The sequence below is a fragment of the Nansenia antarctica genome, assembly GCF_963989245.1.
Source record: "Nansenia antarctica genome assembly, chromosome: 4".
Taxonomy (NCBI): Eukaryota; Metazoa; Chordata; class Actinopteri; order Argentiniformes; family Microstomatidae; genus Nansenia; species Nansenia antarctica.
This window is the reverse complement of record NC_137689.1, coordinates 21,259,183-21,283,401: the sequence shown is the minus strand read 5'-3', so window position 1 is coordinate 21,283,401 and position 24,219 is coordinate 21,259,183. Positions and strand designations below refer to the sequence as shown.

At 43.8% G+C, this 24,219-nt stretch overlaps 1 protein-coding gene across 2 annotated transcripts; it reads right to left on the bottom strand.

Moving 5' to 3' along the window:
- Positions 1 to 1,456: 1,456 nt before the first annotated feature.
- On the bottom strand, positions 1,457 to 13,380 carry LOC308156679 (peroxisomal sarcosine oxidase-like). 2 transcript variants are annotated; one of them, XM_080530080.1, is made up of 8 exons: positions 13,192 to 13,380; positions 12,446 to 12,594; positions 10,475 to 10,688; positions 10,191 to 10,373; positions 8,424 to 8,576; positions 7,632 to 7,781; positions 7,003 to 7,078; positions 1,457 to 2,530 (listed from the first exon to the last, which is right to left on the bottom strand). In XM_080530080.1, the coding sequence occupies exons 1-8, from the start codon at positions 13,300 to 13,302 to the stop codon at positions 2,400 to 2,402; spliced, it is 1,167 nt and encodes a 388-aa protein (XP_080386206.1). In that variant the 5' UTR covers positions 13,303 to 13,380; the 3' UTR covers positions 1,457 to 2,399. The 2 variants fall into 2 exon arrangements, 1 of the variants encoding a protein (XP_080386206.1); XR_013937424.1 differs by having other exon boundaries at positions 2,476 to 2,530; positions 7,567 to 7,781.
- Between the last annotated feature and the right edge of the window lie 10,839 nt (positions 13,381 to 24,219).

The window sequence follows — 24,219 nt, the reverse complement described above, 5'->3', positions numbered from 1 at the left end:
TAATTCAACCTTGAAATCAGTGTTTTTTATGACTTGCTCTCTGCAAGTTGTTTTTTTTTTTTTCAGAAAAAGAAAAGAATCCAACTGCAGCATGGCACCAGAATGTACAGTATCTGGTATAAGAATGAGTCACTCTTGACAAAAGCCTTTTCTCAATTGTAAGGAACAGGGATTCCTTGTGTCCTCGCTTCTGTCCACCATGTGCGTCCTTCTGAAAATGCATTGGAGGAGGAAGATCTAGGTTCCTTCCCTGCATTATTCTTTTATTTTATTTATTTTAAACTTCTTTTTTTTATTATAGAAAGTGAACATACAAATACAAAAACAATAAAGTAAAAATAGTATTGCAGTAAGTTGCATAGCAAATGTAAGCAGCACATCCACATAACTTCTTCCAATTCTTTTCAAAGAGGCATCACAAACCCAGACAACCATACAATCAGTTCAATCGTTCAATCTAACAAGTATGTAGCCTAATCCCCCGATTTAATAAACCATATTCTCTACTTCTTCGCCTGTCCATTGGAAAACTCTGGATCTCAAAGACAAATGGGTCAGGGAAGATCTCGATCAGATTGTTGAGCTTACTCTGGCTTCTATTTCATTCAATTTCCCCTCCAACTTTTCGGTTCGTGTAGTCAAATCATTCATATTCTCCTCCACTCTCTCTAGCCTCGTTTTAGTGTCTTCTGCGGCCTCCTCATGTTCCTTTCTCATTTCACAAAGCTCGGAGAGAATTAGCGACTCTGCCTCGTGAGACTCGTCTCCATCTTGGGAGAGATGGTGGCGGGGTTTTTCCATCTGTTTCTGTTCATCATTCTTTCCTTTACCTCTGCGTTCATTTACTTTCTGTCGATGGGACATTTTGTTCGTATAGTCTTTAGTGCTTGAATAGTGTATGCCTCGATATTTATATTATTTATGACCGGTTTGCTCGGCTGCCCTCGAACAGGCGGTTCAGGACCATGTTCGCAAGGACAAACAGACTGAAGCTCAGCTTCTACCCCAGGGCCATTCAGGCCCTGAACACAGCAAAGACCTAGGTTCTGGGCCCTGGACAGTCTGGACGGATTGATGGCAGCTGCTGGATTGAAATCAGGTGTAGTGCTGAGGCACAAATGTGTAAATTTCAAGCCTGCAAACTGCGACACTTTAAAATGAATGTGCAATAACACTATGTGCAATATGACAACCCTAGGGTACATAAGGTTCAGAGAATAGGAAATGTTAGAATAGGTATAGCATAGCATAGAGTACAGCACAGTGTTTTATTTGTATAGTATAGTATAGTGGATAGTGTACATAGCCTTTATTTATGTAAACCAGCTCCTTTCCCTTCTTGTTTTTTAGTTTTTTCTTTCCTAGCACCAGGGGAGCCCCCCCTCCCAAATTTCGTTGTTTGGTACCTGTACTATATCAATGACAATAAAGACCATTCATTCATCATTCATTTGGAGAGGATTTCTCAGCGAGCGAGTTGGCTACACAGCTACCACTATCATAGCATCACCAGAAGTCTCCAATGCTTTTTGAGGATGAAGCAAGTGGAGGACTGAGGAAAGGACAATGAGGAGACGTGTTCTTAACAATTGAGAAAAGGCGTCCATGTAGCCTCAAATCCACTACATGGTGTGACACATGCTTGTCTAATTCTCCTTACAGCATACAGTCCCCAGACTACTCACCATGTGATTCCTCCCAGGGCCCACTCTCAGCCTCTCCTAGTTGGGAGAAGTGTGAATTTATCCATGCATGGGCTTTTAATGCCGCCATTGTCTAGCTCAATCAATACAAATTAATTTTCAGCTCTGTGAATGAATATCCTGCTGATACACTCACTGTATAATTTTCTCATTGGTGCTGATGATGAACTATGGCCTATTGTCTATCTAGCTGATTAGTGATAGAAATGTTTACAGAGAGAACAGGTACACTGTGGAACATTACTGAGCTGGCAGTACACTGCCTCTGTAGAGAGACTAATGGCTTCACAGCTGAGGGCATTTTAACGATGTGTTTTTTTCTTGGAGGGGATTGTGTCTACAGGGAGAAAGCACAGGGCTAGAAACCCAGAGAAAGTGCCAAGAAGTGGGACAGAAAAGCAATGTGCAACACAGGGCTCCCTTTCTTCCTTTTATTGTTTTGTCCAGTATTACTTATTGCCTTATTATAACACAGCCTTCATGGAGTCAATGAGTAAATCTCTTGTTTGGGGCGTTATTGTAGAGTGGTAATTATCTTTAGCAAAGGTGGAATCGTCATCGTCCACTTTGAGACACTCGGCTCTCATCGTGATGTTCCCATAGATGGGACCTTGGTGACTCAATTCAATTATTTGTCAACGTTTTGCAGTTCTTTCATGTCCATTTAGTGTTAAGGACTCTGTGGTTGCAGTAGTTCTATAGAGAGGCTTTAGGGTTGGCCTTGAAACGCTGGGTTTTGAAAGCGGAGAGGTCGTAGGACGGCATCTGTCCCAGGCTGAGCTCACAGAGCACCTTTCCAACAATCGGTCCAAACTTGAAACCATGACCTGGACAAAGAAAAACCAACGTTACCTAATGTATGTACAGTACAATACAGCACTGAAATACACTGTGTAATAGAAGTCACACAAAGAGAGCATGTCAGAAACCAAATGGAACAATGGGAACAATTGTTATGGTTGTAGGACCCCTTCAATTGCCTTGAACGATGTCTACGATCAAGTTATAGTGTCTTTAGAGTACTTAATGTCATTCATTTTCTCTCTTTCCATTTCGCACATTTCTCTGAGAATAGCTGTTGAAGCCCATCAGAGGAGTGTTCTCCAAGGTGAGCGAATGAGAGGACCACTCAAAGGGTGATTGTGCTGTCTGCCCAAAAGACATTAATCTTATTGAGGTGAGTGGAGGTCAATGGCAGACCTGGCGGAGCAGGGCCTCTGCGTGACAGGCATGCCGTGTCAGACGGAGATGAGGAGGGATGGAGGAGGTGGAGAGAGAGAATGAGCGAGCGAAGACGCACAAAAGAGCATGTTCATTACCTTTTGTCTGACCGTATCTGCATGACAATAACTTTTCAGTGCAGCAATTAGTGTGCCGAGAGACATGAGGTTATGTAAACACAAGGCTGTACAGAGTACTTGAATACTGATATACACTGATTACTTTTCAGTGTTCAAAATACTATAGAATATTTTTTCCGTTTTTATGACCGGATGAGATGTTGAGGTGATTTTAAATGCTGTCATCATTTTCCAGACACGTGAACAAACCCGTAAAAAGGCATTGTGATTTGCTGAAATACACGTGGGGAAGGTGAAATGCATATTATGGGATTTAAACAAAAAAGTTTGCCTTGTTGTTAGCCATTTTAGCCTGAAGTTGCGGTAGCCTAGTTGGGCTTCAGTGACAATGATTGATGACTTGAGCGACGGCAGCAACTTTGAAGTGGTCGAACACAATAGTTACTGTGATGAAAATAACAATGAATTAGAAGATTCAAACCCAAATAATGATGTGCAAATGTGGAGACAACAAGCACATTAGCACATTTTGTCAACTGTATATAAATAAATGTGACTGTAACCAATAAGTACACAGCCACTTAGTTTTTTTTCAGTTATAATAACCTACTGAAAAGTGGCACTGTTAGAAAAAGTGACTGTTGACAGTGTTATTGCGCTGTAACTTTTTCTAACAGTGCCACATTGTTTTTTCCACTGACACTTGTAAACAAATACCTGTGAAATAAATTTTAGCTTAATTCTTTATTTATTTCTTAGTTTTTTCTAAAGATTTATTTTTATTTTTATTTAATTGATTTTTAAATGTTGTTTAATGATGTAAGGAATGTGTGTTGTGGGATGCTGGGGTTCACCATATAAAGCCAGTAGGACACACCTGCACAGGTGAACCAAATTTGCCAATGACCCTCCCAGCCCCACCCACACTGGCTCCATGAACCAGATAGGCAGCCAACAGAGAAACCAGCTGACAGAGAGAGAGAGGTTTGTCACATTACATTCACTTAACATTCTCAAACGCCACTTGACATCTGTCTGACCACACATACTTCACTTGTGCTTTAGGCAGTCAGTCAGTGGGGCCACCACCGAAGAAAAGTTCTTGGAGAAGCTGCGATAGTAGCCAACCATATCCATACCCAAGGAGCATTAGCTCCTTCTTAGCCATGGGAGGGGGACACTGACAGCTTCAACCTCAGCATACACTGGCCAAACCACACCCTGACTAACCACTTTGCCCAGGTATGTCACTGTTGCCTTAGTGAATTGAGATTTGGCCAGACGCACGTCAATATTTATTACTATTATTTTTTAATAATGCTAATCAACTTGTGAACATTTTTCAAATTACAGACATATCTGCTGAAACTTTCTAGCATGTGACACCACACACTTGAAACTTGATTACATTACATACATTATATATATAATTTATATCATTTAATTTGTTCCATGCTGCATGAAAATTCGTTTTCAGCCGACTCACGCTTATTCATATCAGATTGTGCTAATCATTTCCCCCACTTCACTGCTTCTCTGCGCATAGGAACATTATGCATTTTTACTGGTAGTGATGTTGTCATTTTTGTCTTCTTGTGTGACATCGCCATCCAATGATCTTTGTGCGTCAGTACAGAGACTCCCATTGTAAAGAGAGTCATTTGACACCTAGGGCGCGCTAAAAGTAGGTGAAACAGCGTCACGCTCGCAGTGTTAACCTCTCAAACAGTGCTTGGATGCGTAGGACATGCTGAACCTAGGTGAACCTAGGGGTTCATCTATTGACCCTGTGTCTTGTAAGATTCTGATTGGAACCTTTGTGTTGCTTCCTACCAAAGAAACCCTCAGAAATGCAGCATAGTCTGAAGCACCACCTTTTGCTAATGGTTCTACCTGAGAGAGCTAGGCCCGAAAACTGCAGTCTCAAGTACCACCAGAAGTTTTCGCTCTAGCATGGAGAACAGGGCACTTATTTTCCCAATGTCCCCTGCCTTCACAGCAGTTACATGCCTATCAACCCTGGGAGAGCCTCGACCTGATGCAGACGTTGACAACTTGGGTGTGCAGAATAATACCCACTATGGGACATTTCAGTTTGACTTCTAGGGTTAGTAAGATCATTATTGTGGATCAGGTAAAACTCACCCGCTAGGAGAGCCGCCTGCTGAGGAGTTGTTATCTTGTGTTCACTGACATAAGTGCAACACGCTCTGGTAAGGTGTTCTTAAATTGCTCCAGAACCACCAAATCAGACAACTTGCTTTAACTTGAATCAGAACATTTGATCTGAGACACCAAATCGCGAATGAGATTGCTCCTGAAACGCTGTCTGTAAGCCTCTGACACCAATTCATAGGTCTTCAGCGTTGTCATTTTGACGGTTAATAAACCTTACAGTCAGATGCTGCCTATACTTCTTGAGCCTTACCCACCAGTACACATTGTAACAGTAAAGTGCAGTCTCCATCAGACCACTCCTGAGTTTCTGCTACTCTCTCAAACCACAATTTGACCCCCATGTAATTTCTCTTAATGAAGAAGAATCCACTTCCTCCTTAACAACCAACCCAGAGTGCAACCGAAAAACCAGTTAGCATACATTAATTTTTACCAAAACTAACTTACATAACCATAAAACACAGCCAAAACCAACGTTTAGATGAGCCCTCACTTTGTTCTGACGAAGCCCGGTGGTCACACCAAAAAGGGGAGTCCCCACATAATCAAGGGTTAAAGTCATATATTTATTAACTTAAAGAATGAACAATATCAAAATGTAAGATGAAGTCTGGAATGGAATGTGTTTTGTGGTATGTTAGATGTGAACACAACCAGAAGCCAACCTGCTTGCGGGAGAAGAGCACTCATCATCATTGTTTTCTTCACTACAGATTAGTGGCATTGTTAGACTTGTTAGAGTTGCAAAAAAAGGATTACAATAAACTTGAATGAAAGTATCTGTATTCTGAATAGCAATAAAATGGATCGTACCAGAATACTGAATACTTCATAATGTATTCTGAATCATGTATTCTGATACCTATACAATCCTGTGTAAACACTATGCTAAACACAAGGGTCTTGGAAATGGAAAAACCCTTCCCATAGCCATAACATTTAAGAATCCATGTATTTATTTCCTAATCTGATTGCATAATGTTAATGATGCCAGTATGATATATGTGATCTTTTGAGAAGCAAAGTGTTCTACAGTACAATACTTCATATCAGATTTAATTAAATTACTCTCTAAATCTACCATGTAAAACATTCAGATGAGCCGCAATTTAAGTACTTAAGGGCAGAATGACACTTTCAACATGGTAAACATACCATAGAACAGAATCAACTTAATTAACAGTGATAAATGACTACCCTTATCGTTGCCGTTAATGCCTTATTAAAGCACACGAATGCTGGTAATAAATCATGAAGCTGAGGTATATAGGGATGAAAGAACAATAGGGAGCATGCTCAGCCTAGCAGACACCCAGTACATTTTTCTCGTTACATGTGAGACAATGCTCAATGCTCAACAAGATGAATAGCTCTGGCATCGAGCCAGGTCTGCGGCGGGGGGGCTTGGTGGAGTTCCTAACCCTCCCACCCCCCTTCCCCCGAGTTGTGAGGGTTGTCGCTATAAATTGATTAAGAACAGAAATTAATTATACGTTTAATCGCAGAATTCATTAACAGAAACGGCTGAACAGATGGAGGTCTTTCTTGGAAGTCCTCGCTGGTCTGAGTGAATGGGATTCCATCCCAGCCTTCGGTTATTACACAGTACCAGTATCCAGAGGGATTTAGGGCTGAAACTGGGTTTCATTAAAGGGCCAGACAGAAACAGAGAGAGTTTTCATTTGGCTGTGTGTTTAATTGGTGATATTTCTCAGTGCTGGTATCTGCTGACAGAATAGTCGTGGCCAGAATTGACAGGGGATGGAAAGATGCTCTGGGTGGTGGATAGCTAGAGTAAAGGTATCTCACTGTGAACATACCTGAGAATCCTGCTCCGATGATGATGTTGCTGTGGTGCGGGTGACGATCCAGTATGAAGTGATGGTCCGGTGTGACCTGCAGGTTAAAAAAGGATTACTTGATGACTTGAATTCCTGGTTCACTGACAATAAAATGCTTGAACGTTCAATGGCCATTTTGAGGACTGAAAATGTGTGTCGTAGCTCTTCTCTTTCTCTATACAACGTCGGTACGTGTTTTATTGAGTGTTTGTCCTAATATGACAAACACTCAATAAAAGCTATCCACCACCAATTGAGGTTTAGAGCATATTATGCTCTAAATCTCAATTACATACTTTAATCCAAAAAGGACAGTGGAGTTTAACCACACACTTAATTCACTCACTTAACATAACAAATTCATCACGATTTCATCTGTAGTATTAAAATGAGAACGTTCAACACATACTTATATATATATATATATATATATATTTTAAAAAAAATAAACACTGTTGTCGCTCTGCAAATAGCCAATATACTAATGCTATTGATGTTAAGGCAGACTGCATCTTAGCTTCTTGTTAGATTAGTGAGGATTACTCCAGTATATTGGTGTATCGTCTGTTGATTGGATCTCAAACTTGGAGAGACTCCAGCAGGCTGACCGTGTACATGCAGCTCTCCACCACCGCTGGCTCTGGTTCAAGTCCTGGGAGGTAGCGGGAGACGAACCGTGACAGAATGCCAACGTCCGTCCTGTCTGTCTGTCGGTCCCTCTCATCTGGCTCTGTCTCACTGCCCATGTGGTAACAGATCTGAGGAACACAAAAAGCACTCACATTCTGAGTCTCTCGCCCTAGAGGCGTGGGAAGGCACGTGTGTACTGTATTATGACCTAGAAACGTTTTTTTTGGACCATGTGCTACAGTAGCTATCAGTCTGAGATAGTGAGGTTTGTCAGAAAACGGCTAATTGGAATATGTGTGTCTGTGTAACCCTGGAGGTTTGCTTTTTCACTGGAAATGACTTGATTCAATGTAATTCGCATTCTCTACAATAGGAGGTTTGAAGAGGAAAGTCCTACCAACTTACCCATCAAACACAGTCCTCTATGCATTCCATCCCTCACACTACGTATCTGATTTCAGGGTAAAGGAACGCAGCTGTCAGGCTATAGTCATTTTGTGACGGGAGAAGTTGCTAGATTATTCCGTCCTAGTAAGGGATACTATTTATGAGGAGAGGGTTATGCTTAAGCACAGAGCCCATTACTATTACAAAACCATCCTCTCTGCAAAAACAGGCCTGTTCTAACCACAACCCCGGTTTACCCCTGTACTGCGTCGCGAAGCCCACATTCTCCACTACGTTCATCAACAACACACTCTCTTAGTCACAGTAACAGATTGACACAATTCCAACACAGCCAGCTCCCCCTATGGCCGAGTGCCTCTCACCTTCATCAGGCCAGGATACTCGTTGGAGGGGAGGCCGTAGATGTGGTGCTGCGCTCCTTCTACCCCCACTTGGACGAAGCAGGGGAAGCGGCTGGCGACGCCATATGTGCCTGGAACCTTCTCCTTCCAGTAGCATGCATTAATCTTCACCACCTGCCCAACCCAGCAGCAGTGCAGCACAGCACACAAGGGCATACACCATTGAACAGACTTTCTCTTCAGGGGCATAAAAACAACACCACACAACCTCCTGCAGGCTCCTGTGGCAAGCTGCTGTTTCTAAAGCCCTGGCTAGCTTTGTATAAAGGTTGCATCCTGTCGCTTTGTTGTGAATAGCTTACAACCGTGGCACTCCCAACACTGTGTATAAACCCTTATGACTGTAATTGTCTCACGCTTCCCAAAGATGAACGGTTTGGACTCCTGCAGACCCTGAGAGATATTAGACAACCTCCCCAGTTAGAGAATTGACTATTAGAGAAAGTGTTTTCAATCATGGCCCTGCTGAGGGTGAGAGCTATTAGTGTTATTTATTCTGCTGATGGACGACTCACTACCCCTAGAGCCTGTTCCTGCACCTTAACTGCAGAACCTGCCACAGAACAGCCTAGTTATTAGAACTCTTTGCTTATGGCCTCGGGAGAGAGGGAGAGAGAGAGGGAGAGAGGGAGAGAGAGAGGGAGAGAGGGAGAGAGGGAGAGAGAGAGAGAGAGAGAGAGAGAGAGAGAGAGAGAGAGAGAGAGAGAGAGAGAGAGAGAGAGAGAGAGAGAGAGAGAGAGAGAGAGAGAGAGAGAGAGAGAGAGAGAGAGAGAGAGAGAGAGAGAGAGAGAGAGAGAGAGAGAGAGAGAGAGAGAGAGAGAGAGAGAGAGAGAGAGAGAGAGAGAGAGAGAGAGAGAGAGAGAGAGAGAGAGAGAGAGAGAGAGAGAGAGAGAGAGATGAGTTTCTCAACAAATCCTTGAATTCACTGGCAATGTCTCTCCGTTCCAGGAACAGAACAGGTTACTATAGATACCGGTACCAGAGGCGTGTTTTTTCTCTTTCCCCATCTAAAGTCTGTGAGTGCTGCGATCCACAGAGAGTGAGATGTCTAAATACAGACACACACACTTAAGTGATTTAAGGTTCAATTGCCCCCAAGGTCAGCTCTGTGTGTCAGTGGAATGACTGTGATGTGCCAGCGGTTATACAGTATGTGTGAGTAAGAGGTGGAGCCCAAAGAAGTGTGAGAGGTAGGGAGATACTGTACACGTCTCAGCGCAGCCTAGCTACTGTACTGTAGATCCTGTACTGTAGGTGTTCTGGCAGAGACAAAGAGGTGGATCTCTAGCTAGCTATAGTAGGACTTTCAGGACTATGGGTGTTCTGTATGCATGTGACAGACACTGTGCCTGTACATTTCTGTTGCAGGAATGTGTGTGTGTGTGTGTGTGTGTGTGTGTGTGTGTGCGTGTGCGTGTGCGTGTGTGTCAGTGACAGAGTGTGTGTGTGTGCAAGAGTAAGTGTCTGTGTGTGTGTGTGTGTGTGTGTGTGTGTGAGAGAGAGAGAGAGAGAGAGAGAGAGAGAGAGACAGAGGGAGAAGGAGAGTGTGCGCGTGCGTGTGCGTGCGTGCGTGTGTGTCAGTGAGTGAGTGAGTGAGTGTGTGTGTGTGTGTGTGTGTGTGCAAGAGTAAGTGTCTGTGTGTGTGTGTGTGTGAGAGAGTGTGTGAGAGAGTGAGAGTGTGTGTGTGTGTGTGTTTGTGCACGCACATGCATGTGTGTAAGCTAGTACCTGTAGTGGTAGGTGCAGGCCAGTATGGGCCAGCAGTGTGTTGGCCCACGGCCCAGCGGTGATCACCAGGCTCTCGGCCCTGTAAACCCCAGACGCGGTCGTCACGGTGACGGCAGAGCCAGGCTGGATGTTTGTCACTTTGTCCCCGTCCTTTATCACTCCTCCCAGACTCAGGAACACACCCTGGGACAGAGGACAGAGAGAGGCTGAGAGATCAGAAGACAAGACCCTCCTCACACTCCCCCGGAGTATTTCAATGAGGCCCTAACGGTACCATCCAGTACCTGTACAGCTCTGAGAGCCCTGTCTGCATACAGCACCCCAGCACTGGTGTCTATGAAGGCTCCTTCCCCAGGCAACAAGTTGAACAGAGGCAGTCGCTCGCTGAACTGCTCCCCTCCCAGGGTCTCTGTGGGGACCTGGTTCCTCAGGAGAGTGTTCCGGAACTGCTGGAAGTCCCCGTCATCCTCAGGACCCTTGACCAGGATACCTGTGCGCCTGGGGGGGGGGGTGGGGGTGGGGGGGCGGCATGGGATAGGAGAAATACCGTAGCCTCAATTGCTGGGGGGTGAGACGGGAGACGGGAGACGGGAGAATCGTGTATGTTGGTAAACATGATGAAATCCAGATGAAATGTCAAAGCATCGCTACACTTGTGCGTCGTGTAAATAATGCATGTGTGATATTGAGAATCTCCGCAAGAAATGAAATGAAAACAACGTGCATACAGTATGTATGAGAACATCATCTGCAGTAAGATGTCCTTCCAAACCCGCCGTGTGCAGCACGGTTTATCATGCATGGTGTACTACTGTACAGTCGAGGAAGGGAAAGGAAAAGGCCATGTTGTTTTAGGAAGCCATCCAGGGCCGGCTGCAGGCCAGGCAGGGCTGTGAGTGGCTGCCTCTAATTGAGTGGTCCGACTGATGGATGGTCTCCGGGGCGATGTATGACGGCTGTTTTCTCTGAGTCAGACCCGCGTGGGCGGCCTGCCGTGATGCATGTGCATCTACCCGACCAGGAGACTACTCCATTCATCAGCCCCCCCCCCCCCCCCTCCCCACACACACACACACACACACAAACACACTCCCTCCCTCTGCTGACCCCCGCTTTGCTGGGTTGGTTGTAAATATGATCTGAGGCCTAGTGTGGCCCGCGCCGGGCTCTGAGTGATGGGCCCAACGTCCTGGGTCTGACAGGGGGCACCAGGCCAGCCAGGCTCAGCCAGGCCCCAGGGATCCTCAGCCCTCCTCCAGCCCCCTCTCAGCCGAGCAGTGATCTATCCTCCTCACTGAAGGATCCATTTGGCCAGTGAAATACAATCCTGGAGCAGCGTATCGCTCAGCGAGATTTACACAGCCCCCCCCCCCACTCACCCCTCTCTCTCTCTTTTATTGTCTCGGTAGTTTTTAAAGGTAAAGGCCAAGGACGCTCCTGCAGTCCAGGCTTCAGTGTCTTCTACCGTCCTACATGAGTTAAACTGAGAGGAATGCAGGGGGAAATGGTGGTCTGTTTAGTCGGTTGCATTGACCATTAGTCGTGTTTGAGTCAATCAGAGCAATGTGCATCATATGTCAATTCAAAAGAGATTTTTTTTCTTATTATATTCCTTGCAGCGTTTAATTTCACAGTTTCCCCCTCTCTGATATAATCCCTGTATATTTTGTTGAACTACTTACACACACTTGTCGAAAGATCGTTACGATCTCTGTGATGGGTCAGTGAACTGGAAAGGTGTCCTATCAGCTTAGGTTTGTGTTCCTAGTGAGTCCAGTAAGAACCGCCTGCCAGTGACACAGTGAACCCTCCCCAGTCATGTAAATAACACACCCATGAAACCAGCTCAGGCAGGGCGTTTGAGGTATACAGCAATAATAACAATGAACTGAGTTCTCTTCCAGTGCAAATGTTTATATCTTTGCACTCGATCAAATTTCAGGACCCTCCTTTCATGACTTTTCCTAGATATGTGCGTTCTACTACCCAGTATCCTTACATTTTCAAAATCACATCAGGATAAGCTAATATAAAGCTATTTCGCAATTTTTCTGTGTAGGAAGCAGGCTAATTTACAAGCGGCCAACTAGTGGTCATTGTATTTAAAAATAGCAGCTTAGCATTGAAAAAGAGGGGCTCTTTTAGTAGGTAAAAAGACACGGCTGTTCTATTTTTAAGCCTAATCCTAAACTGAAACGCCTCCATTGAAAGTGTGATGTCGTCCAGGAAACTAGCACATTGTGTTCAAGTAGCACCTGAAGAGTGTGACGTTGGCCTCGGCCTCCAGTTGTGACCAGAGCTGGTAGCACTCCTCCATCATGTGGGTGTAGAAGTCCTGTTCATAAGCCTTCCGGATGATTCTAGTCTGGCCGTGGGAGCTTCCTCGAGAGTGGGGCAGGAGGAACTGAGGAATGACACAGCAAATCACCATCTATGCCGTGTTGTAACAGTATGGTTCTGTATGTTTTTTTAGCCAGTGAGTTATGATGACGAAGATTTAAACATGGAGATTGTGGATATTGTAGCTTACTGCAGTGAGACAATTTAAAGCCTTGATACAGTACTGTATGTATGTATGTTACCATTAGTTACGGTTTGTTCAGTGGTTAAATGAGTTGAGTTAGAAGAGGCCACAGTAAATTGTACATTGTCAACATAATATGGTGTTTGAACGATCCAACACGTTCATTTCTTGCAACGGTCTATTATCATGAGGTATTGATTGATTGTATACAAATATTTCAGCAGATACAACTTTGTCTTCTGTGAGAGTTGGAAACTATTGTCTGTGAATTTGGCTTTCACCACATAAAGCACACGTTCCCTGGCTTTCTTTGGCTGTCCTTTTCAAGTGGCAACACTCAAGTGGCAGCACAGTTATAGGGAATTGCATGAAACTTAATCTGTGAATAGCTCTTAAACGAACTTTGGATCAACGAGAGAAACATTCAGGGCCAAAGAGAAGACAGGGGTCATTCTGATTGGATAATAAGTAACAGACCTGCTCCAGCAGAAGCGTTCTCTTGTTGTTTTTAGCAAGGTGATATGCAGTGAAGCATCCTTGGACCCCTGCTCCTATCACGATACAGTCGTAATCCTGCTTGGACGACATTGTCTTAATGTAGCACCCTTTGGTTCACACACAAGCTTGTCTGTAATGGGCGACTCTCTCTCTCTTTCTTTCTCTCACTCTCTCTCTCTCTCACCTGCCTCTCCACCTCCCCTCCTCTTCTCTCTTCTCTGTCCACAGTTTGCTAATTATTGACAAATGAGCCTGTCTTACCCCTCGCCAGACCAACGCACTGCAGCATAGTTTGGATAACGCAACGGTCATTTTCTTGTAGGAATCGTGACAGGGAGGCTCTATGATAGGAGCCTCGGCTGCATTCATCTAATCCTGTCATCCTGTCCAAAGAGACTATCAACACATAAGAGAGCAGTTGAGAAATAGGATAAGACAACAAGAACATTGATCTTATCGCTGTGCAGAGCCGACTCCAATGAGTTGAATCGAACACAATGCCTCCTTTGAAGATGCTTTCCTCTTTGACAGCTTTATTACTTTAAGAGAGAACATGCATTCTGGGATTCCCTACTTTTCCTGAACCTGGTGAACAGTGAGACGTCATTTCAGAGTCACAGACTTGCTCGAACTCTATACAGATTTAAAGTTCAGGGGTATGGATGCAACTCATATAGTATACAACCCTCTATCAAATGTGTGAGACACACTATGCAGAAACTGCTCTCAGATCATTAGAGATACACAACACAGAGGAGTCAGCATGTTTGAAATTATCAAGAGATTTGCACCCTACACTCATGCAGTCAGCAATATCTATCACATAAAATGAAGAAATACATTTTGCCCACAGCTGAACAAAAGAGATGCATTTCAAATGCTCCACTCTAATTATAAATCAAATAGGTGTCATGCAGGGGCTGACATTCACCGTTGTTTTATTCATGAGAGGTAGACGTTTTAGTTGCTGTTGTTTAGTACTGTTTTTCCCTATGCAAATTGCGGGCTTTACACACACTCACACATGCACGCATGCACACACACACACACCAGCACCAACACCAACATTCTGATATGGCATTCTAATGAGGTGCTAGTGTAAGTATTTACCATCAAGAGGGATAGGTTTAGCTGTGGCCAGGCACTCTCACATGACACTATCAAGTTGAAAATCTTGAATGTTTGATTGTAGTTATGTTTTCACGTGGGAGTGTGTGGGTGATAAAAAATAATAAGCAGTAACAAAGTTTTATAATATCTATGTGGGTTTCAGGTACAGGAAAACAAGACAGAAACAAGCAGCCATAGATCTGATTTTCATGTGGGAGGAGAGAAACAACACACACACATACACACAGACACAGACACACACACACACACACACACACACACACACACACACACACACACACACACACACACACTGTACTAGGAGGGCACCATTGTGTGCTTATGGAGAGAGGCCCCCTGCTGCTCTCTGCCAAAATCACCATCTGCTGGTTGGGGGTGTTTATTCCCTGAGAATGCTACAGGTTGGCGCTGCCCCGGCTCGTCCTACTGTGCGTGTCCTTGTTTTACCCTCACTTTGTTCCCGGAAATAATGCATATTGGTCCTATATGAAATAGTATGTACAGTATTTGAGGTTGCTGATAAAACTAGAATGTGCTGCGGATAAGTCAACCGCAACAATGAATTCGACACGCTCAGCTAAACCTATTTATACACCACTACCTACAGTAAGTCAGGGCCCACTGTGGTTCATGGAGTGTGTGTCTGCATGTTTCCTTCCTGAGGCACACGCTGCCTCAGGAAGGCCTCCAAGATCTCCAGAGACCCATCCCACCCTGGGTACGAACACTTTGCTCGGCTGCCCTCGAACAGGCGGTTCAGGACCATGTTCGCAAGGACAAACAGACTGAAGCTCAGCAAAGACCTAGGTTCTGGGCCCTGGACAGTCTGGACGGATTGATGGCAGCTGCTGGATTGAAATCAGGTGTAGTGCTGAGGCACAAATGTGTACATTTCAAGCCTGCAAACTGCGACACTTTAAATGAATGTGCAATAACACTATGTGCAATATGACAACCCTAGGGTACATAAGGTTCAGAGAATAGGAAATGTTAGAATAGGTATAGCGTAGCATAGAGTACAGCACAGTGTTTTATTTGTATAGTATAGTATAGTGGATAGTGTACATAGCCTTTATTTATGTAAACCAGCTCCTTTCCCTTCTTGTTTTTTTGTTTTTTTTTCCTAGCACCAGGGGAGCCCCCCCTCCCAAATTTCGTTGTTTGGTACCTGTACTATATCAATGACAATAAAGACCATTCATTCATCATTCATTCATGTTGCCCATCCAAGGTATCTTTAGGTCCCAGCCTGCACATACTGTACTATACGCCCCATGGAATTCTAAGAGTTATTCTTACTATACAATGGCTGCTCGTTATATTACAGAAATAAACTTTAATTCATTTGTGATTATTTGTATTCATACTCAAATCAATTCGGTTGATAAGCAACCCTGCTTACTCTAAGAAATGACTGTTTCGACACGCCTCAATCATAATGGGTCAGTGAAAGATAAATCATGGAGAAACAGAGCAAACACTTCAGCGCTGTCACTGATAGGTAGGGAATAATATTCTATTGTATATAGATATTTTATCATATTATGATTCATCTTCTGCAGGACTATATCGAAAATCCAATAGAGGAATACATGGGAAATGTAATTGTGAATCCATGTCTCCCACGTGTTATTAAATGCATCGTCGAGAGCTCCAACCAACCGAAAGTGACTTAATTACCTGACATTTACAAGTCATGCTATTTATTTCTAGTCATGTTTAAATATAAGCCCCCTCTGTTGAATATTCATGGGGCTCCCTTGCTTGCACACAGGTTAATATTTGTCCGTGTCTGATGAATAACTAAAGGCTCATGAATAATGTATGAGGTGGGCTGGCATTTCCCTCTGCCTTGGATGAGTTTGGTGTCTCAGGTGTCCATGTTTGCCAGGAAGTGGAAGTGACCGTCTCACGCTAACTATGTCACTAGTGTACGTCTCACACTAACTATGTAACTAGTGTACGTCTCACGCTAACTATGTAACTAGTGTACGTCTCACACTAACTATGTAACTAGTGTACGTCTCACTAACTATGTAACTAGTGTATGTCTCACACTAACTATGTAACTAGTGTATGTCTCACACTAACTATGTAACTAGTGTACGTCTCACGCTAACTATGTAACTAGTGTACGTCTCACACTAACTATGTAACTAGTGTACGTCTCACACTAACTATGTAACTAGTGTATGTCTCACATTAACTATGTAACTAGTGTACGTCTCACACTAACTATGTAACTAGTGTACGTCTCACACTAACTATGTAACTAGTGTATGTCTCACACTAACTATGTAACTAGTGTACGTCTCACACTAACTATGTAACTAGTGTAGCTCCTCACACTAACTATGTAACTAGTGTACGTCTCACGCTAACTATGTAACTAGTGTACGTCTCAAGCTAACTGTAGAGATCAGGATTCACTTCCCTCATGCTCTTTTAGGACTTGCACACCAGTGGGGGCTGGTGGAGGCAGGACATTTGGGGGACAGGCTCATTGTAATGCATGGAAATGGAATGAGCAATGCTATCCAACACACGTGTTCCAATCCATTACAATGAGCCTGTCCTCCAATCTCGACTTCCTCCAGCCTCCCCTGTTGTACAGTAATAACAGGCCAATGGCACTGTATGGCACAAAGCAGGATGGCACAAGACACAAGGAACAGGAGTTTTCCTTGCACTCAAATAATAAGGAGTTTAAAATTCAATGAATCTTAGAATGTTACCGTCGCATTAACATTTTGGGGATTTTAAGGCTTCAGTTGTCTTTATACTGTCTCCTTCTGTGACCATCCTGTTGGTGTGTCTGTGTGTATGCTCCCTATGGCTCCCTAAGGCCTATTTGGGTGTTCACCCATGACTAGTAATTTGGTAATGCATGTGTTAGCTCAGTGGCCATCATGTAGAAACGTTGAGATCTACAACTAACCTTGTCCTCGGGCTATTGCGCACAGTGCATAAAAGCCTGGGATAACAACGACTCAAAGCTGGCCTTAGTGGGAGTGAATTTACTGATTAAAGTATTTGTCATTATTTGATTTCATTGAATCACACGGCTGCACATAGCTGTAGCTCCAAATCAAAAACATGCACGATTCTATTTATTGTAGGCCACGAAGGCCACATTTTACACATTGGTCCATCAGATCTTCCAAAACATCAATCGGACGATTTCTGGGAATGAGATTAACAATTAGCTTTTGGCAAACCAATTCTCTTGTCATTTGATGAATTATTAGTATCAAATTGGCTCTTTAGATGTAGGGTAAGAGTAAGTAGGGTCTTTAGATGTAGGCCAGCCTATAGATACTATAATGTATGGCATAGGAGGTAGTTTCTGAAGATACCAGTACCACTGGAGGTTTTTCAGGCTAGTGTGGGATCTTTCAAAATGACCAGAGGTTTATTTGACTTATTATTTGGCTTATTTGCCTTTCATAGCTATTTTCTGAGCTTTTCAGACACTCCTGGGTTTGCAGATTTACAGTATGAACATGGAATAGTATTCTTGTTAGCCTGTAGCGCTTCAGAAAGTTCTACAGGTACCAATGTTGGAGAAGGTCAGTTTCATTTGCAGAATGATCATAGTTACATTGATTCAGTGCCAGCTTATGCTAATTTATTTGCATATTATGGTCCATAATCAAAATTGTTGAAATCTATTGACTTCTCTCACTCATTTATACTAAGCTGTAAACAACAGAATCGATAACTTGCTCTCAAACAACACATGCATAGGACTTGCACAGCAGCTGACCTTCAAAATAATACACAACACATTTTTTTCCCAAAGATTGGTTTAATTTCTGTGTGATTCAGTCCCAGACAGTGTAACTGCGACAGCCAGTAATCGTGTGTGCTGTCCTGCACATGTTGTGAGTGTGCTGTCCTGCACATGTTGTGAGTGTGCTGTCCTGCACATGCTGCGAGTGTGCTGTCCTGCACATGCTGTGAGTGTGCTGTCCTGCCCATGTTGTGAAGGCAGGCACACTGGAGCTGTAATAACACACCCCGCTGGGGCCTGAAATATTCATAGGCAGATAAGCCTCTCTGTGACCCTCATCTTGCACGTCCTGATCACTTCATTTTCCACAATAGCACAGCACTCTCAGCCAGGCGATACACAGTACCAGGCCAGGCCAGACCACACCATGCACTACTGTTAAACCCTGTTGTTGGGCTGGAGTCTGGCCAGCGGGGTGGGGGCGGGAGGGGGGGTTGAAATGTCACTGCCTCACTATGTATGCAAATCAGGGCTGCACTGTGAGTGTCCCCAGAGATGTGTGTGTGTGTGTGTGTGTGTGTGTGTGTGTGTGTGTGTGTGTGGACCCCTGTAGAGGGACCCCTTGCATGGGTGAGTTGTTGTAATGGTGTGTGTGTGTCTGAGGCCAGAGGGATAGATACACTGGAGCCCATATTGTGGAGGCCCAGAGCAGCGGACACTCCAGCAGCAGTAATGGGGCTGACTTCCACTGCAGTGTGAAATCAATATGCAGAACCTCAACCCATGCAGAGAGTTTTGGAGGGGAACAGTAATAGTAATGTGAAACAACCTCAACAGAACAAACACAGTCATAAACACTGTCCTTGTTGCAAGGTCCCCCTCTCGCGTTCGGTGTTCATATATTGATTTATTTATTTAGATATTCATAAACAATGTCATGAGTAAAATAAAGTAGTTTGGAAAATGGTTACATAAACATTGTAGGAAACGTACTGTATGATTTATTAAGTAGTCAAAGTCTTTGTCTGAGGACACACCAGTCAGTGGGACCTGGAACTTTGAGCTCCTCTGCTCTCAAAGGCAGACAGATCGGTCCCTCTGTGACCGAGAATGGAAAACAGCCGTCGAATTGAACAAAGTGGAGGAGTACGAATGGCACAGGGAGGATAGGTTGAGACAAGAGTGAAGAGGAGGGGGGCGTGAGCTGCATTCTCTGCGAGCAGAGCGAGTGACTCGGGCCCCTGGTCAGAGAGAGAGAGAGAGAGAGAGAGAGAGAGAGAGAGAGAGAAAGGGTGGGAGAATGATAATACAAAGTGCTCCTGACGGGGCCCGTGGTGGTGCTATGGCCAGTGATTGTTAGCGACTTAGCATCTCTCTACCTCTAGGCTAGTCTCCGCTTAGCATCTATCTCCCCCTAGAGGGTCTCCGCTTAGCATCTCATTAAGGATCTGACAACTTGTCTGCTTTGATCATCTGCCACAGAGTGAGATGACATGAGGAAACGCATTAGGACCAGACAGACACGCGGTCGTATATCAGACTGTGATGGGATGAGGGAGGGAGAATCCTGGGCAGCGGAGAGGCTCTTGTCATAATATGTCAGGTACAGTACAGCGGCGCTGGCCTCGAGGTGCTCTATGGATGTCTGAGAGCGCTTTAATCATGTTGATGAACGCGGCCTTGGTGCAGTGTTCTGTCCCAGCGCGCCCGGAGCTGTGAGACACAGTCTGACTTTATACAAAGAGAAAGCCAACGAGAAAATTAGAGAAAGAGTGAAAACTCCTCTATGAGACAGATGTGCTGTAGATACTGTATAGTGGTAAAGGACAGGATGTCAGGTGCCTGACTATCTCAATGATGTGTGTGTGTATGTGTGTGTGTGTGTGTGTTGTGTGTATTGTGTGTAGACACGCTCTCTGTAATCAGCCAGAGAGACAAAGACTTTTTGAAGGGCATGTGTGTATGGGTGTGTATTGTGTTGTAAACAGGACCTTGACACCCAGGCTTATTACTCATGATACATAGCTCTACCATCAATTTCCATTTTTTATTCATAACATGTGAAATATCCTTCTTGCTACACTGTCATAATTACGTTTGACAAAAGGGTGCTATATTAATTTACCAGTAAATGCATTATGGACTGCACATACTGTAGGTCATTTCAAAATGTTATTAACAAGGTGTTAAAGGAATTCCGAATCAATGCTAATTTTGGAGTTGTCAAACTGACACTGCTGAGCTGGGGGATACTCTGCATCTCATTACCATTGCCAATGGATTCAGCAGACTGTGTCCCGCATGACTGGGCAGGCGCTGCACAGTAGCTGTCAGATAGAAGCAGTGATCAGGGGGCTAACAGATGCAGCAGAGTCTATGGGGTATCATCCACTATGGTCCCGGTGTTGGGACTTTGAGCAGACTTCCCGATACAATGCCATCCAGATCTCACAGCCTGCCCTGCCGTGGACATCATTCAAAAGGGTAATTTAGGACAAGCAGCCCTTCTATAAGTGTAGTGTCCAATGTCCTTTCATACCGTCTTCCCTGTCGAAGATGAGAGTGCTCTGTCAAGATGAAAGAGTCTTTTAAACACGGCCATCCTGTGCGTAGGATTGGATAAAAGGTGCTCCCCTTCACTCATTCCACATTGCACTCATAGGCACGGGGCATTGTATACCTTACAGCTGTGAGATGATTCATACTATTAAACCCACAGAGTGTGCTCTATAAATACCCTGTGTAAATGCATCCCTGCTCAAAGCTGTACCGCAGGAGAAGCACAGGAACCGAATCGCACAAAGCCGTAAAAGAGGGCACAGACATAGCCAAGTTGCACGGTGAATCAATCGGTGGTGCTTGCCGGCGAATAGCATCGCAAATAGATTGCATTTTTGGGGGGTAATATTATTCAATTCCCTTGTTCTGCCAGATGGTCCGTGCAGCTAGAATGACTTCATCAGGAAGCGACTGGTGATCTATCCTGCGTGGCGAATGGAAATGTACTGAGGGGGAAAAGGGAGCTTTAATAGAGCTCTGTGAGGGCATTCCAGCTTATTGAGACAAATACGGCTGGCAGCTTGAGGAAGGCCATGGAGAGTGGAGCAAGCCTCGTTTGGGCTCCATTGGGGAGGGGGCGGGTAGGGGTAGGTGGCACTTCCTGAGTGTTCACGCTCCCGCCGAATCAGGGAGAAGTGGCGGGTAGCCCCCGCTGGTCTAATCTAGCCTTATTCAAAGCCGACTTGCCTCTCGTGTATACAGCTGGATCCCTCCATCAGCAAGTGAAAATTAATGAATTTACTCTCCTACTCAAAGGTGCAGTTTATATCCATGGATTGAACTGAAGCTTCTCCTGCACTCATCTGCTGATGTACAGAGCACACAGAGGAAATCTATTGCTAATCAGTTTAAAGAGGCAATCTGGGATTGGTAGTAGTCGTTTATTTCAGTCCTTTTTTGTGTATGAACATAGAAAATACATGTGTCACGGCTTGGTGAAAAGGTCTGCATGTCGGGAATAGGCTAGGTGCACGATCTCCACTACTTCCTGAAAGGCACCTGGCATGAACATATCCTGTCTCACTCTATTGGTTTAATTGATTAATCAGCTGTGCGGTAAACTGTTGGAACACACAGTGCACAGCTGATTAATCAATTAAACCAATAGAGTGAGACAGGATATGTTCATGCCAGGTGCCTTTCAGGAAGTAGTGGAGATTGTGCACCTAGCCTATTGTGAAACTGAGCAAACTTTTTTTTTGCGTTTTTTTGCATAGAGAAGCGATAGAGAACCCACTCAATATAACCAACTGTTTTACATTCACTAAATACAGTGGGGTGCAGAAAAAATTGGGCACCCCTGGTTTAAATGTCTGTTACAATTAATCTCCAAGTGATTGAAAGCAAACCTGAACACTAAATGCTAAGTTTCTGCAAACTTTAAAGCAAGGTTTCTCTTTATTTAAAAATGTCTGAGTTTTTAAATGATAAAAAAAAGGAAAAGGGTCCTGTGCAAAAGTTTGGGAACCCTTTTGAATTATTCTTTGTTACCTTTTTGAGAAGATGATTACTAAGGCCCAGACCAAGGTGATTTACTCATTAGGGCTTCAATGAGTCAGGTGAATATAATTCCAGGGTTGAACTATTCTGAAGTAACTCCATGCCTTCTAAAGTATCTGACTGCGGTGGCTGTTGTGTCTGGTGTCAAAAACCATGGGTTCCTCTAAACAGTTGTCGATCAACATACTATTCACGGGACTGTGGTCTGTCGACATACCTTCTGCTTTGTTTTTGGTAAGTGTGAGTTACATTATAATTATGTTATTTACTAAGCTGTGTGTATGCCTTCTAGGCTAGCCAAGCAGGTGTTATCTTGTTAGCTAGCTAGCAAGCTTTGTTAGAGAGATGACCGTGGTTATGGGGGCACGTGTCTATGTTCCCACAGCCCAATGTTCCCACATTTCTATGTAATCTAACTAACCCTAACCCTAACACTGACCATAACCCTAATTCCTAATGTTTTTATATCTCTATTTGCACTTCTGGTTGGATGCTTAACTGCATTTCATATAATACTTGTACTCTGCGATGACAATAAATTTGAATGTAATCTAATCTAATTAGCACTTATATTTTATGAACGTAGTCGTATTTCGTAAAAATGGTGTGTTGGTAACAGTGGGCAATCATTTTAAATGTACTGTCTTCTATTTTTATTACAGCTTTAATGCCCAGATGGGATGGGATGGACTTAACCAAAGTCTCACTAAATGTATTATGGACTATAATGATAAATGCATACACACGGACACAACATCATCTTTTTTTGTATTATTGTATTGCTCTGAAGAGTACGAATTTTACTCTCTTGTACTTGTATAATGAGATATAATAAACTTTTGGCACACATGACAATACAAAATAATGAATCATTATTATTATTATTATTTAGCAATTTAAACATGTCAGTCCTGCAAGTTTGTTTCATGAGGGTTAGCTGACAACCCCACTGACAGATGACAGGTAAATAATGACAGGTAGTGTAATGGGGGAATGGTTGTCCCGGGGGTGTTGTTGGGGGTGGAGTTAATCAGCTATTGTTCCCACCCATTACCTGCCTGTGAAAAGTGTCTGAAAACTTTGAGGCTGACTTTCTTCGTTAATTGAGGGGTATTAGGGGGGGGGGTTATCAAGATTCAAATATGCATAACTTCTTCAACTTGTTTCAATGTATGACACATCATTTGAAAGCTTACAATCTGCCCTTTTATAATCTGTAAAAAAAAAACTGAAAAATGGCCTTGCCCTACTTGGGGACTTTTTCATCAGACCCTGTCACATGTGACACAGTCTGGTGAAAACGTCCGCATGTCGGCAATTCTCAAGTCGCACACATCATTTTACATTTTGAATGTATGACACATAATTTGTATCTGTAAAAAAGCCTTACCAAAAATGACCTTACCAGCCCCTGTCACATTTACCCAAAATAAGGTGGTGGGGTCACACCTTTGCTGTTGTTCAAACCCCCGATTTCCACCTTTAAATTCAAAGAAGTCAGAATAAAGCATCCATGATTGGTAAATTAAAGCCAATAGATTTCTGCACAATGCCCTAAATGCTGACAATTCACTGCTTCAAAGCTGATGACCCAAGCTTGCTTTTAAGAAATCCCACAGCTACTACATGGAGGTGTGTTATTCTGTATGGGTGGTAAGAAGTCCACTGAGAGCATGTGACAGAAACCAGTCTTGTTTGGCTGAGGGACTTACTGTACAGTAGACTACAGTTAAACACCTCAAGCCTTGGACTGTGTTTACAGCACTTGTTGGTCAGCTGCATCTACCATGAAAGCCCTTAACATGATTGTCTCAAGATGTTTTTTTAAAATCACGGCATCTAAAATTACCGTAATGCTTGTATGGCTGACCACCGATATGTGCCTCATTACCTCGAAGGCATTGGTCATTTAATTTCACAGGCTTGATTTTCATTAGCTCCCCTGGCTGCCTGCCCGTTAACAGAATGAACGCTTGGTTGCAAACGTCTGGCTCAGAGGGAGACCTCTGGGCTGCCTAACTAGGCCAGTGAGCTTCACTGATGGAGGGCCACACAGTTAGAACCTGGGCCTGCCGTCTGTGCTT

Excerpts from the sequence above, each read along its gene's own strand:
- LOC308156679 (XM_080530080.1), bottom strand. The coding sequence starts at position 13,302 with ATGTCGTCCAAGCAGGATTACGACTGTATCGTGATAGGAGCAGGGGTC. Across the intron at positions 10,689-12,445 it reads GCCAACGTCACACTCTTCAG|GCGCACAGGTATCCTGGTCA; the intron begins GTGCTACTTGAA and ends CCCCCCCCCCAG. Across the intron at positions 2,531-7,002 it reads CATCGGAGCAGGATTCTCAG|GTCATGGTTTCAAGTTTGGA; the intron begins GTATGTTCACAG and ends TTCTTTGTCCAG.